This window comes from Lotus japonicus, chromosome 3, assembly GCF_012489685.1.
Source record: "Lotus japonicus ecotype B-129 chromosome 3, LjGifu_v1.2".
Taxonomy (NCBI): Eukaryota; Viridiplantae; Streptophyta; class Magnoliopsida; order Fabales; family Fabaceae; genus Lotus; species Lotus japonicus.
The window spans coordinates 96,917,380-96,932,747 of NC_080043.1; the positions used below are offsets into that span (position 1 = coordinate 96,917,380).

The 15,368-nt window shown below is 38.8% G+C and overlaps 1 protein-coding gene across 1 annotated transcript in view; it reads right to left on the bottom strand.

Annotated features, from left to right (window-relative positions):
* Window positions 1–14,585, bottom strand: part of LOC130747941 (structural maintenance of chromosomes protein 6A-like) — a 30,603-nt gene extending 16,018 nt beyond the window's left edge. The window contains exons 1-10 of the mRNA XM_057601000.1: window positions 14,280–14,585; window positions 13,802–13,907; window positions 13,405–13,538; window positions 12,555–12,610; window positions 12,234–12,320; window positions 11,843–12,163; window positions 8,253–8,372; window positions 7,564–7,698; window positions 5,680–5,756; window positions 5,508–5,583 (exon numbers count right to left, since the gene is read on the bottom strand). Of these exons, the coding sequence (XP_057456983.1) occupies window positions 5,508–5,583; window positions 5,680–5,756; window positions 7,564–7,698; window positions 8,253–8,372; window positions 11,843–12,163; window positions 12,234–12,320; window positions 12,555–12,610; window positions 13,405–13,538; window positions 13,802–13,907; window positions 14,280–14,448 (1,281 nt within the window). The 5' untranslated portion in view covers window positions 14,449–14,585. The remainder of the gene's footprint in view (window positions 1–5,507; window positions 5,584–5,679; window positions 5,757–7,563; window positions 7,699–8,252; window positions 8,373–11,842; window positions 12,164–12,233; window positions 12,321–12,554; window positions 12,611–13,404; window positions 13,539–13,801; window positions 13,908–14,279) is intronic.
* Between the last annotated feature and the right edge of the window lie 783 nt (window positions 14,586–15,368).

The following is a 15,368-nucleotide window of genomic DNA, read 5'->3' on the forward strand; positions in this document are numbered from 1 at the left end:
TTTTTTTTCCTCTTTCTTCTTCATCACCATGGCTGATGAAGGTCATGCACCAGAAACTGCAGTTCCTGTTCCAGTTGCAGTTCTTCAACCACAATTGGCTTCTTCTTCTCTGGTTCACAAGCTCGTTCTGAAGCTTGATGATTCCAATTTTCTCTCATGGAAGCAGCACGTTGAAGGCATCGTTAGAACTCATCGATTGCAGAATTTTCTTGTTCATCCTGATATTCCTCCTCGATTTCTCAGTGAGGAGGATCGCGTGAATGCAGTAGAGAATCCTGCATATCAGGTATGGGATCAACAGGATTCTGCTTTGTTCACCTGGCTTCTCTCGTCTCTGTCTTCATCAGTGCTTCCAACCGTTGTCAACTGCACTCAGTCCTGGCAGATCTGGGAAGCTGTGCTTGATTTCTTTCAAGCACAATCGCTTGCACAATCGACGCAGCTGCGATCGGAATTGAGATCCATAACCAAGGGATCGAAGACTGCTTCTGAGTTCCTCAAGCGAATCAAGGCCATCGTCAATGCTCTGCTCTCGATCGGAGATCCTGTATCGTTTCGCGAGCACCTTGAAGCGATTTTTGATGGTCTTCCCGACGAGTATAGTCATCTCATGACTATCATCTACAGTCGCGAGTTCCCTTGCACGATCTCGCAAGCTGAAGCTATGGTTATCGCGCATGAAGCGCGTCTTGAGCGTTCTCGCACACGTCAGTTGAGTGCGAATCCTTCGTCAGCGCTCCTTTCTCAAGCTGCGCCACCGGCGACGCAACCTGCCCCGGTGTCGTCGTCTTCTTCATCAACATCGTCGCCGGCGACCTCTGAGGCTAACTATGCTTCAGGTTCCTCTGAAAACTCCTACGATGATCGTTCCTACGATAATCGCGGCAGTTATGGCGGTTCTCGTGGCGGTTACGGTGGTCGCAACGGCAGTAACAACTCTCGCGGTGGACGAGGAGGAAATCGAAGTGTTCAATGCCAGATTTGCAAGAAGTATGGGCATGATGCTAGTATTTGCTACCATCGTGGTTCATCATCTGGTTCTACTGGTTCTACTGGCATGTTTGGCTTGCAGCCAACTGGTTTTGGTATGCCACTGCCTATGCATTCTCAGATGTTGCCTCAGTTTGGCTTCTCTCCATTTTGTGGTGTTCCACAATTTGGTGTACCTTCTCAGTTTGGTACATCACAGTATGGAGGCTTTCCAAACATGTTTGGTCAATTTCCTCAAGGTTTAGGCATGGGAAATTTTGCTCAGCAGTTTGGTTTCCAACCATCTGGAGGATCACAGTGGAACTCTTCTCAGTTTTCTGGTGGATCAAGACCTGGAAATCCTCCAGTTAGAGCTCCACAGGCTATGCTTACTGGACCTACTTCATCTACTACTGGTACTAACACTCCTGCTGCAGCAAATCTTAGCTCATGGTTTCCAGATTCTGGAGCTACACATCATGTTACCAATGATGCCTCAGTTGTTTCTGATAGTGTTTCCCTAAATGGTAATGATCATATCTACATGGGAAATGGACAAGGTTTGCCTATTATTTCTGTTGGACATGCCTCTTTTCCATCTCCTTATCATAAACACACTACACTCACTATGAATAATCTGCTTCTAGTTCCTAACATCACCAAGAACTTAGTTAGTGTAAGCAAGTTTGCTCGTGATAATCATGTCTTTTTTGAGTTTCACTCATCCTATTGTGTTGTCAAATGTCAGGAAACTTCTAGGGTTTTGCTCAAAGGAACTGTTGGTCCTGATGGTTTATACAATTTTGAAGGGATGCATGTTCCAACCCTTCCTCCAGCTTCATCTGTTTCATCTACATCTGTTTCACCAGTAGCTGCTCCATCTGTCTTTTCTGCTTCAGTTCCTTTGTCCAATGTACCTAGTGCTAGCTCATCTTCAAGTGTACCTCGTGCTAGTTCATTTTCTCTTGTGTCTTCTGTTAATAATGTAGATCCTACTGCCTATGACTTGTGGCATTGTAGGCTAGGTCATCCTCATCATGAGGCTTTACATTCTGCTTTGTCCAAATGTAATATATCATTGTCTAATAAAGCAAAATTTTCTAAATGTTCAGCTTGTTGTGTAGCAAAGTCTCACAAGTTACCCTCTTCCTCTTCTACTACTGTTTATGCTACACCTTTAGAGCTTGTTTTTGCTGACTTATGGGGTCCTTCCTCCATTGAGTCTTCTTGTGGTTACTCTTATTTTTTGACTTGTGTTGATGCTTACTCTCGTTTCACATGGATTTATCCACTTAGGCACAAATCTGAAACTTCCTCTGTTTTTCTTAAGTTCCAAGCTATGGTAGAGTTAAGGTTTAATCTGAAAATAAAGGCTGTCCAAACAGATAATGGCACTGAATTTAAACCTTTACAATCTCATTTTGCTAAGCTTGGCATAGTGCATCGATTGACATGCCCCTACACACACCATCAAAATGGTAGTGTTGAAAGGAAGCATCGCCATATCATAGAAACTGGCCTTTCATTACTTGCATTTGCTAAAATGCCTTCTCAATACTGGGATCATGCATTCCTGGCTGCAGTTTTTCTTATTAATCGTCTTCCTACTGCTGTTTTGGCCAATGAGAGTCCTTATTTCAAGTTGTTCAAGACTCTTCCTGATTACAAGATACTTAGGGTGTTTGGTTGTGCTTGTTATCCTCACTTGAGGCCTTATACACACTCTAAGCTGTCACTCAGGTCCAAGGAATGTGTGTTTGTTGGTTACTCATCATCTCATCAAGGGTACAAATGCATGGATGGTGATGGTAGGATTTTTGTGTCAAGGGATGTTATTTTTTATGAAGTTAAATTTCCCTATCCTACCCTGTTTTTCTCTGCTGGGTCTGATTCATCTGCACAAGGAATCCCTTCAGAAATTCCTGTTTTAGCTCCTCAAGTTCCTGTTCAGCAACAGCAGCCTTTTCAAGGTCAAGACTCAGTTGCAGCCTCTTCTTCTGGGAATTTTTCTCAGGGTGAAGCTTCTGTTCAGCAACAATCTCCACCTACTCCAGCAGCTACTGCCACTGAAGTAGCTTCAACTGGTTCTTCCTCTTCTGCTCCTATTCCTCAGCCAGTGGGAAATACTCACCCTATGCAGACAAGAGCAAAATCTGGCATAGTCATGCCCAGATTATTTCCAACTTTACTGCTCACTCAAGCTGAGCCAGCTACCACCAAGCAAGCTCTCAAAGATCCTAAGTGGTTAGCTGCAATGAAGGCTGAATATGATGCATTGCTTGCTAACAATACATGGACATTGGTTCCACTTCCCAAGGATAGGAAGCCAATTGGTTGTAAATGGGTTTTTAGGGTGAAGGAAAATGCAGATGGCACCATCAATAGGTATAAGGCCAGACTTGTGGCCAAAGGTTACCATCAAGTCAAGGGGTTTGATTATTCAGAAACCTTTTCCCCTGTGGTGAAGCCTATAACTATTAGGCTCATTCTTTCCCTTGCCATTACTAAGAGGTGGCATATTCATCAACTTGATGTGAATAATGCCTTTTTAAATGGAGCTCTTCAAGAGGAGGTATACATGCAGCAACCAAGTGGATTTCAGCATGAAGACAAATCTCTTGTTTGCAGACTTAACAAAGCTCTTTATGGCCTTAAACAGGCCCCAAGAGCTTGGTTTGACAGATTGAAGTCAGCCCTTGTGAAGTATGGTTTTAAACCAAGTAGATGTGATCCATCTCTCTTCACTTTCTACACTCCAATTTGCTGCATCTACATACTAGTCTATGTAGATGATATTATCATTACAGGCAATTCCTTGCCTCTGGTTCAGAAAGTAGTGCAGAACCTCAACTCTGAATTTTCCTTGAAGCAATTAGGCCAACTTGACTACTTTCTTGGTGTTCAAGTGCATCATCTTCAGGACAGGTCCTTGCTTTTGACACAAACTAAATATATAACTGACCTTCTTGAAAGGGCAGAAATGGGAGAGGCCAAGGGGATCTCTACTCCCATGGTTAGTGGAGCAAAACTCAGCAAATATGCAGCAGATTACTTTGCTGACCCAACTCTCTATAGATCAATAGTTGGTGCTCTCCAATATGCAACTTTAACAAGACCTGAGATTAGCTTTGCAGTTAACAAAGTCTGTCAGTTTCTAAGTCAGCCTCTAGAAGAGCATTGGAAGGCTGTTAAAAGGATCCTAAGATACCTTAAGGGTACTCTCTTTCATGGCCTGCACCTCAAGCCTTGTAGTTTGCACACTCCAGTCCCTCTTGTGGCCTTTTGTGATGCAGATTGGGGATCAGATCCTGATGACAGGAGATCCACCTCAGGCTCTTGTGTCTTTTTTGGTCCCAATCTTGTCTCTTGGAGCTCAAAGAAGCAAACCCTGGTGGCTAGATCGAGTACTGAAGCCGAATACAGGAGCCTAGCTAATACCTCTGCTGAACTGTTGTGGGTTCAGTCTCTTTTGCAGGAGTTGCAGATTCCTTTTTCTCCTCCTAGGGTGTTTTGTGATAACATGGGTGCAGTGGCTTTGACTCATAACCCAGTTCTTCACACTCGCACTAAACATATGGAGCTTGACATCTTCTTTGTGAGGGAAAAAGTTCTCAACAAGTCTCTTTTTGTGCATCACATTCCTTCTGTTGATCAGCTGGCAGATTTGTTTACCAAGGCTCTATCACCACTTCGTTTTGAAACTCTTCGTGGCAAACTCAATGTGATTGAGAAATCACTTTCTCCCCCACCTTGAGTTTGAGGGGGCCTATTAGAGTAGAGTACACATTACTCTGATTAAGAAGTTAGTTACTATTAGTAGTATAGTTAATATTTGAGTTAGTTACATTCTGTTAGAATGAGCTGTCAATACAGCTGTCATGTGAGCTGTCATTACAGCTGTCACATAACTGATTCTGTTAGAGTTGGTAGCTTGCTTAGCAAGCCTTGTATTCTCTATAAATACTGAGATCACTCATTGTAATCTTTACCTTTTCAATCAATGAAATTCAGTTGAAGATTTTCAACATTCTCCACTTCCTTTCTCCTAAACCCCCCTTTTAACAGAAAACCCCTAATTCTACTACACCACTGGCCAAGTCACTAGCCAAGTCACATATGGCCCCATCTCTAGAATATACTTTACATACCTGGGCTTCTTTGGACCCAGCCCAGCACTTGATCCAGTTCTCTCTTTCAGATTTGGACCTGTAGGTCCTATCATGTGCTATAGAATACCAGATAATCTAGAATAGAAAACTCCTAAACTACTCCCCCCTTGTGATTCCTACAGTAACGGGTTCATGGTTCTTACTACAAAAAATACAAGATAAGACAGCTAATTCATCCCCTTATTGTAGGATTCAACCCCATCCATGCAAGAAAATATTGTTTACAATAGGATTCTGGCACTAAAAAATCCAAGTAATAAAATGCTCAAAATTTCTAAGTAACCCATAACCAGCATTGGAACCATAAATGAATTTGTTAAAAAGTGAGAATAGGATTGGGAACAAATAATCTAGCTTTTCAAAACACACCTTACTAACAATCTTTTTAATTTCCTCATTTTGCATTTGTATCTCGTTCATTAGCAAAGCCTCTTCTTCTTTCAATCTAGAACAAAAGAGAAATATTAAGAAGTCGAACTTATTTTAATCCAAGAAAACACAGATGGTCAGATATGAAAAGCCACACAAGCCAAAGCATAACCTTCTCAAATTTGAATCAGCAACATGAAACTCATCTCGAAGTTTATTCATTTTCTCCTCCATATTAGATACTTCAGCCTGTATTATTATGAAAAATAACAGAATGTTAAAGGCACACATTGACTTTATCATAAATTAACCACTTCAAGGCAGATTATAAGTCAAAATAAAGGTACGTCCAGAAAGAAGAGTAAGTAAATATTTTAAATAATGGCAGCGTATTGACAGTAAATTAATAGATACTATTTTAATTAGATACTACCATATCATAAGCCATCAATCACATGTCCTTTAATCATGCAAGAAACAAAAATACAGCATAGTTTTTCCTCCATGTTAACAAATTCACAGAATGACGTCATTGCACAAAAGCATACTTAACTCCATTGTATGAACTATGAACCATTAGAAAATGGTAAAACATAAAATTATTAATTTTTTGCCATGAAAAGAAAGAAATCTTAAAATAGCAAACTTCAATATCACCAAGTTTTAAGAAAACCGACAACTTCACTAATAGTCTAATACCACCCAAGTTTTTCATATTATCCCATGTCATTAGCCAGTAGCCACAAATATATATATATATATATATATATGAGAGACCTGCTGTCCAGGCTTCGCACAGGGAGGTTGTGAGATCGGAGTAATTATAGGGAGCAATCAAGGAATTTATTAGTGTATGTGATTAGTGGAGCAATTAAAGGAAATAGTAAATATGAGTTGTAATTCTTATTTCTAAACAAAAATGAATAGCTAAATGTAAGAGATATTGTGTAGTATTGCTATAGTTTCTGCAGTTAGTGTTTGTCTCTGTAATATAATTATGCTTGGCAACTGTAAGCATACATATTTATAACTAGGATCTATAGAAGAGAGAGAAAGAGAAGAAAATAAGTTACTAACTGAATTGGTTAGTAACTGATTCATAACAGGATGTCGGCTGTTTCAGCTGAGTTAGCTAACAGACTTAACTACATAACAGAAATCTAGCTATCACATGGCTAGTTGTTATACTTCTCATAACTAACAATTAACGATCTATAGTTATGAGATATTACAAACCAAACATCATTAATCATTAATACTAACAAAGCAATCCCCAATCTATGCTACATGTCAATCTACTAACACCTACAAAAACTGCTGATGTGTCCTCTTCTCAACAATTCCTATATTCAAATTTTAAGAAAAGAAAACAATAAAAAAACAAAACTATCTATTAAAAAGTTTAATCTCTCCAAGCAGTTACGGCAATACAGTCTCCCCACTCCTCAGTTTTTTTCCGTCACAATCTTCCCAACAGTTATTCTATTTTTGCTTTTTCTTCAAAAAAATTGTTTCTAACCCCCACAAGTAACAACATTAGGCAGTTGTATCTTTTCTTCATTTTTTTCAAAACAATGCTGTTTACCCCCAGAAGTAACTTCTCACACAATTGATTTGTTCAGCATAGCACACATATCAACTTCTTAGTAAATCAGTTTCTTTCCATTTTCCAATTACAAAAGTCTTGCAACTCAGTTTTGAAAATTTCTCCAACAATGCTACAACTCAATTGCAAAAGTTCCCCCTACCCCCCAGTCTTCTCCCACCAACACTCAGTTCTGAAAAAAATATCAGTTTCTTCTCCTTTTATTCTACTTCTCTTCCTGTGGCAAGGATGTTGGCTCTTCATTCTCTCCCCTATGTTCAAAAAGCAAATCTAAACATAAAATATAGGAGGATGAAAGCTCAAGTATCAAAAATCCTCAAAGGAGACAAAACAAGAGGGGTAAAACAAAAGACAGAGAAATTGACAAAGAAAATAAAGCAGTTAAAGTCATGCTTAGGAATAAGAACCAATAAAATAAAAAGTTAATCCATAACTAGGTACTTGTAGAACCTGGGTGTTTTTTACGTGCTGCTCTTGAATACCATGCATTTGTCCCTCAAATTTTTTGAGTTGATCTTCCAACTTTTGTATGCTGCTCCTTTTGCTGTTGTAGTCTCGCTCACATTCTAATTTTTCTTTTCTTGCCTGCATGGGGAGAAAGTAATTAACAACCAAAACAACAAATATGAGTACTGAAAGTGAGAATCAAAAACATAGTCACGGAAACTGCTTCAAATAAATGTAACTAGGTGAACCTAATAGAGTCCATGAATGTTTGGGGTTAGAGGAGGACCAATTACTAAGCAAACTAACCATTTCGAAATTTTACCCCATGTCTCTCTTTTCACTCAATTTTAACAATTACAATGTTGACATATCATGTACACCTCCACCTTTATCAAATATGAAGAAAAGAGAGATGAATGAATGATATGATAGGTGATGTGATAGGAAATGTAGAGATAGAAAGAAATATGAGTCAAAATGAGATGGACGAGAAAGTGGAGTGTGCATGTAGGCTGACCCAATTGTTCAGTAAAATGACAAGCATAAGGCTGAAGTAAAAGGGTAAACAAGCATAAGTTAAAATTTGGAAAAGAAAAGAATTTTCCTGTCGCAATACGAATTTTTGTTCTAGATATTGTTCAAAGCATTTGATAAAAAGGAGAGTAGGAGTAAAACCACCATGGGCAACGTACCAATGACATAGACTGCCTTAAACTTTCCTTCATTTGCTTAACTTGAGATGTTGTATCCAACATACTTGCAATTTCTGCTTTCTTCATAGAGCACCTTTCCTTCAATTCTTCAATCCGATGCTGAAAAGAAATTATAGTCCAATTTAACTCAACATTGTAAAAAATACATAGAAAAATAAACACATGGTAGGTGGGCATGTGCATTATCCACGCTTTAAGTCATTGTTAGAGAGCACATCTAAAGTGCAAATGCAAGGAGACATACAAAAATTATTTCAGATAGTGGTGGAAGAGATGAAGAAAGTGGAGGCCTCTTAGAAAGCAAACCAAAAACTCTCATGTTGGGACCTATGTTGTCAATCCCAATTCCCAGCTTATCGCGGCCAGCCCCAAAAATGGGATAGCGGGATCCCAGTCCCAGAAAGCGGCATGGCCGAGATAGTGAACTTTTGTCTATATTTTATATAATTTATACCATAGATATATATATCTATATATATTTACATTCTAAATCACTGATAAATACACTGATAAATACAAGACAGAAAAGAGGAGAAGAGGGTCAAAGAGGGTAGAGAAGAGGTGACACTCACCGGAGAAAGGTTGGAGGTCTTGTTGTGGTGGTCGTCGGTTGGTTCTAGGTCGAAGAGAGGGAAGGTGCGAAGATAGGATAGAGGAGAAGAGGGTCGAAGTGGGTACAGGAGAGGGAATGATCAAACAAAATTAAAGTATAGGGTTTATACGTTGAGAAAACCCAAAAATACCCCTAAATAAAAACCCTCAACATTTGCATTTGGGGTCATTTTTGCGGAACTTGGGCCTTCACTGTCAAACCGGGTTTCCGTTGGGATGGCTGGGATTTTAGTCGGGGTCCAAGTCGGGACAGTGAACTGTGGCTGGGATGGGATGGGAAAATTCATCACAGGTCATGGCTGGGATAAGACGGGAACTGAGACGAGATTGATAACTATGTTGGGACATGAGGCTAGACGGGAGAAGGAGGGAGGACCCCTACAACAACGAAGCGGCTCACCTGTGGCAGAACGGGAGAAGGTCAAAAATTTCATTTGGCGATGAAGCGCATCCAACTTTCACTTTTCGACAGGGTGGGATTCTATTGGCACATAATGCAAACCAGAAACTTTCTTTGAAATTCAATAAACGCAATTGAAGACGAAATTCAAATTGGATGGAGTATTTATGATAGGACCAGCAAAGCACAGGTGCAGTTTTTGGCAAGTGAACAGAGTCAATCCAAGGCCACAGAGCCGAGAAGGTTTGAAGGGGCTCTTTTCTGGTACTGTTTGAAGGGTTATGGGTGGAAAATCCTTTCAAATGCCTCTAGAAGAAGAAATGGAGTAGGTCGATGGATTAATACATAGAACATTTTGATTTTGTAGCTGCCTAAGTTCCTAAGTAACTGAAGAAGCAATTTATAGCCTATTTCATGCAAGTCGTCGAGTGAATATGTGTAAGGTATGCATGTTTCCATACCGCAACAAACCATATTTGCATGATGCAATTGGCGCGAGTAGAAGCGGAATTGATGGCAGATGTTGGCAGAAATTCTTCTCAATGCTACTATTAAATCAGAAAAAAGGTGGACTACAATAGGAGTTGGTCATTTATGTGACTGTGAGTTGATAATATGTCAACCTAATTGATTAGACCATCAAGAGAATGCAAGAGGATACAATGGGGGGAAGGATTTGGGAAGAAATAGGGTAGACAATAGGTGAAAGAGTGGAAGTTTCGGGCAAATTGAAGGAGAAAGGCAAGGATAATAAATTAGGGAGTTACCAAGAGCTAACTAATATGAGGCAAAAAACTATATTATAATGTGGATGAGCCTTTAATTCAATGCATTAATGTCCTGACTGCCAGTTAAAATTAACGACTATCAATGATCATGACTCTACAAGATCAGTAGGGGAGAATACTGATCAACACAGATCATTCTCATCCAAAACTTATGCAACTGGAAGGCAAAACCTATAGTGGTGTTGGTGGATAGTGAACCAACTCATATTTTCATCTCTGAGAGGCTGGTAGGGAATTAAGGGTGGTTATAAGTCAACACTCAACAGACTTAAGTTCAAAAGTCCAACTCAGTAATGGTCACAAGGGTAGGGCACAATGAAAATATCCTAATGAGATGGTTGAATTCAGAAACTTACATATTTCTGTTGATCCTTATGTCTTGGAGTTGGGGGAAGTTGATTCGGTGTTAGGGATCACTTGGATAGAGACATTGGGAGAGGTCATAATGGATTGGATTAGAAAAGTGATGAAGTTTCAGTGTGCAGACAAAACAATTCTTGTAAGGGACACACTAAATGTGAACGAAAATAAGAAGTCTCTTTTTAGTTTATTGGACGAAAAACAAAGCCGGAGGGGCTGATATGATCCCCACAATTACACTGCAAACATGGAAAACAAGGGGGGGAAAGCACAGGATAGCATGGAGGATTTAAAAAGGAGGGGATCCCGTCCTTACATCCGCAACAGCAGTAACAGGAGGGTATTGAATGATAAGGATGAGCTTTTGAAGCAAATGAAGCATCCAACAAGCACCAGAGGATGCATATGAGATTGGCAATCCAATTTCAGCCCTGGAAACAAGGCTGAAGTTCAGGCAGGTGACATTGATGGGATTCATGACCATGAAGTTACCACTAGAGGAATCCCGGGAAAAGAAAGCCCAAATGAAGATGAATGTAGACCCAAAATTTGGCATGCGTATGGAGGAGGGTAAGAAGGGAAAGGGAAATTAAAAGGAGTGTTAGAATACAATATAAAACCATTGATGTGGCTCTTACCCAACAGCTTAAGCTTTTTGGGATAAGTGGTTACTTAACATGGTATCAGAGTCTCTATGGCCGAGAGGTCTAGAGTTCGATCCTTGCACCCCTCACTTTCTAATTAAAAAGTGGAATTTAATTAAGCACATGGTAGGCGGGCCGGTGCATTTATCCACGCTTCAAGCCCAAAGGGCTCTTGCGTGAGGGGGCGTGTTAGAATATAATATAAAACCATTGATGTGGCTCTTACCCAACAGCTTAAGCTTTTTGGGATAAGTGGTTACTTAACAAGGAGCATAGCGGAGTTCTATTGTAAGTTATGGTTTTGGGGAAGGGGGTATGCGTGCATATATGAGGAAAGCGGATGTAGGAAAGAAGCTTATCCTTACTGTTATTGGCGGGGTGTTATCAGATAATGCTTTAGGCATCGCCAAAGGAACTTAGCTATGGGTAATTACAGATCTCCTGTAATAATTTCTATTTTCAGTAAATAATACAGATCCTTAGTCTACCAGATTTCAGTTCCTACCAAAAAAACAATGCATAACAATGTCATTATAAACCAATCCAGAGTAAATTTCCAAGGCAGCAGGTCCTTGCAAAACATGCCAAAATGGGCATACTAAAACCAAAACCCAACAAAGTTCCCAGCTTTCATTGTTGACACACGCAAGTCCTTGCATCATGTTAAGAAAACAGTATGGAATGTGATATTCACAAACCACGAAGACAACTTCACGTTGTATTGACAAATTAAAACACTATTAGACAAGCATGTTGCTTACGTACCAGTTGCTGATCAATCTTAGCTTGGCAGGTAGGTATCCGGTTCTTCAACTTTTCTATCTTTACATTCTGTTGCTCAAGTTGCTTGTCCACATCATAAACCCACGACCATGCAAGTTTCTTTTTTAACTGCTGAGCCCGTAATGATATTTTTTCAACCTGCTCCATAGCTTTAATTTTAACCTGCAGCTCATTAAGCTCTTTCTCTATGGGCCTGATTGCAGTCTCTAAGTCTTGAACTATTGCATGAGCAGTAGTTATTTCACGGGAAATGCCTTCCAAAAGATCATTGACTTGCTGAAGAAGTGTGGCCTTGTAAAAAAACTGTTTAATAAAGTGTTAGCAGAGCTTCTGAATAAGCTTAATTAAAAAACCACCAGCATGAAGAAATAACCTTAAATTTGTCTTTCTCATTCCCAGAATGCAAAAATTCTCTGCTTTTGTCTTGACTCATGATTACACACGGATTCTCCACATCAATCTGTAAAATGAAAAGAATCAACAAAAAGGAGCCAGAAAATTTAGTTCTTCAAATCATCCATCTCCACAGAAAACTTATAAACCGAGTACGGCAATACTAGTACTTTTAAAATTCCATTATGTTACAAAAGTTACAATGAAGCAAAGCAGAGCAAATGAGCAATAAGTTCGGATGATGAAATGCAACAATACAAGATATTACGTTTAAAAGGCAGTGTCATAGGAGAGAGCCTACATTAAAATGTTCAACGATTTCTTGAAGATCTGTTTTCCGACTGCAAACTTTCTTTCCTGTCATCAAACCCAGATATAGAACACAATAGTGAGTAAAAGATCCTTGACAACACTGCTGAACATATGAATATCATATTCTTCAACTAGTGATGAGCCAAAAAGTGCAAGTTAATTATCAACAGAGGCCCAATTTGGATTAGATCAGCTTCGAGCTTAAGAAATTTTTCCATCGGGATAAGCATCTGGTCCTTAACTGAGGAAAAGACCCTTATTAATTTAAAATGCTTGTGAAGAAGTTAGAAGAGTGAGCATCTGAAAAACAAATTGAGAAGCAAACTTCTGACTTATGCAAGGAGCTATTGTTTTAAAGACTCGGTCATTGTAAAACTATTTCAATCGTTGTTTCCTTGTCCTTGTACAGATATTTATCCAAATTGACTCAGAGAGAGTAAAAAATCAAAAAATAAAAAGCATGACAAAGATAGCAGAGTGGAAAATTACTTGGAAATCTTTTGTACCAAATCACAGTAGATTCAAAGAAATAACTTAAGAGGGAATTTACGAGAACAATGAGATAAAACCTTCAAAGTTAAACATCTACTTGGAACCCCTTTAAACCTACTCAATTTGGTATTTACATCACCATGAACTAATGTTCCGCAATCTGTAACTTTTGTCATCCACCATCAAAATCATATCCAAGAAAATACTACAATATAATAATTAAGATTGACACTTTTCCACTGTTTCAATGGGTCAACCAATCATGCATACCCATGAAAGTTAACCAATAAAAACATATAACAATAAACAATCAGTACTGCAAATGAATACAAACACAAGAAACACACCTTGGCAATCTTTTAACGTAGTGGAGCTTGTGGATTCAGATATCCTCCGTTCTACAATGATAACATCACCATATACTTCAGGCTTAAAAGCATCCTCTCCTTCATTTTGAATTTCAACATGGATGACTGCATTACTACAGAAAGGAAATAGAATAAAGACCTGTGTAAAAACTTTGTGCTGGACCTTAATATTATCACTTCTATCAGAAATTTGAATCAAATCGAAAATCTATCCTCTTACTGTCGAGAAATTCCTTCTTGACAACCCCTATGGAGCTGCAAAGCTCGCTCTAAGATTAAGCTATTCATGTGCCCATCAGCATTCATTTGAAACCCCCCATGATGGAAAAGAAACCCCATCATGGAAAGCAAGAGAAAAAAGGGCACATTGATTTACCTAGCGCCAGTTTTAATGAAATCCTTCAAAGTTGCAGCCCTTTGAGTCCCTTTCGCTCGACAACCAAACGCAACGCACAATGCAGTTAGGATCGCACTCTTACCACCTACAAAATAAACAGCAGAACCAAAAAAACAGCTAGGATTCGTTAGACAACAATTTTCAAGAGAAAAAAAATTCCTTCATTAATGTGACTAACACTAGCTTCCTAGACAAACACACTGTAAATCACTTGTTCCATAGGGGAATGTAAAATTATATTCCTCTTCACATATGCATAACAAAAGCTTTATTTCACTATGTGAGGTCGGCTATATGGATCACATTACGCCACCGAACTCAAACAAAAACCAGATGTTGAGGGATATTACAGACAATAACTAAATACCCATATAAAATTCAACCCATCAATCAAAAAACATATATACAGTGAAATCAGCAGAAACATGAAATCAAGAGGGATGAGAGAAGAACTGACTTCCATTCTGGCCGGTGATGAAATTGACGTGTTTTCCGAACTCGGTCTCGTGGTTGGAATGGCACATGAAATTCTCCAAACGAAGTCTCTTGATGATGCCTGCCGTAGGGGAAGAAACCCTAGAACTAGAAGGGGGGTCATCATCTTCCACCGTCCGTCTCCGCTTCATTCTGCAAACGCCGGCGACGGAGAGCGATGAAGCAGAGATGAAGAGAGAGAGAGAGAAAAGAACACACGCAAATCGACGCAACAAAACCTCAAAGGTTCAGAACATAAGAACAATGCGGGTTTACGAGGAAACAATTTGTGTTTTTTAATAAAATAAAATCCACCAAAACCCTCAATGGCGGGAACATTGTGAAAAGGGATTGTTACATCAAATTAGGTTTCAATATCTTTTTTTTGATAAATCGAAAAACTAGGTTTCAATATCCTAATCTATCATAATTAAGTTTGAATTTTGAAAATTAAAAATACAATAAGATGTATTTTGAGATTTTGATTTATAATAAAATTATTTGTCACAAAAATCAACTCATGCTAAGAAAAAAAGATTAATTATGAGGTAGGAAATGAAAGAGAAGAAGTCGGAGCTCAAGAGAAATTCCACATTTGTGATGTTGAGTTCCTTAAATCCCATATATCAACTTTAAAACTATGGATGAGCTTCTATTGTCTGAATTTAATCGAGCCATTCGTGAGATTTTTTATACCAAAGAGGTTATTGATATTTCAGTCAAGTAAACCTTAATATTGACAATTGTTTCTTATTTTTGAAGTTCAATGGTTATCCTTAAGTATCAGTAAACTAAAAAAAATAACTCTAAAAAGGCGGAAAAATATTGATGTCAGATTGTTGCGTGAGCATCAAACTTACTGACAACAAGCAGAAGAAATAGAAGTTAGCTACGAATGTGGAGATTTATGTACTCTCTAAAGATTGAGAAGGAAGACTCCCTCAAGCTTGCCTGAGTGGATAAAAATAAAAATGAGACACTCAATGTCAAGGTGATTTTGAAATCGAATTTTCAAGATTGAGAATGAAGATTCCCTCAAACTTGCTTGAGAGGATAAAAAAAAAAATGAGAC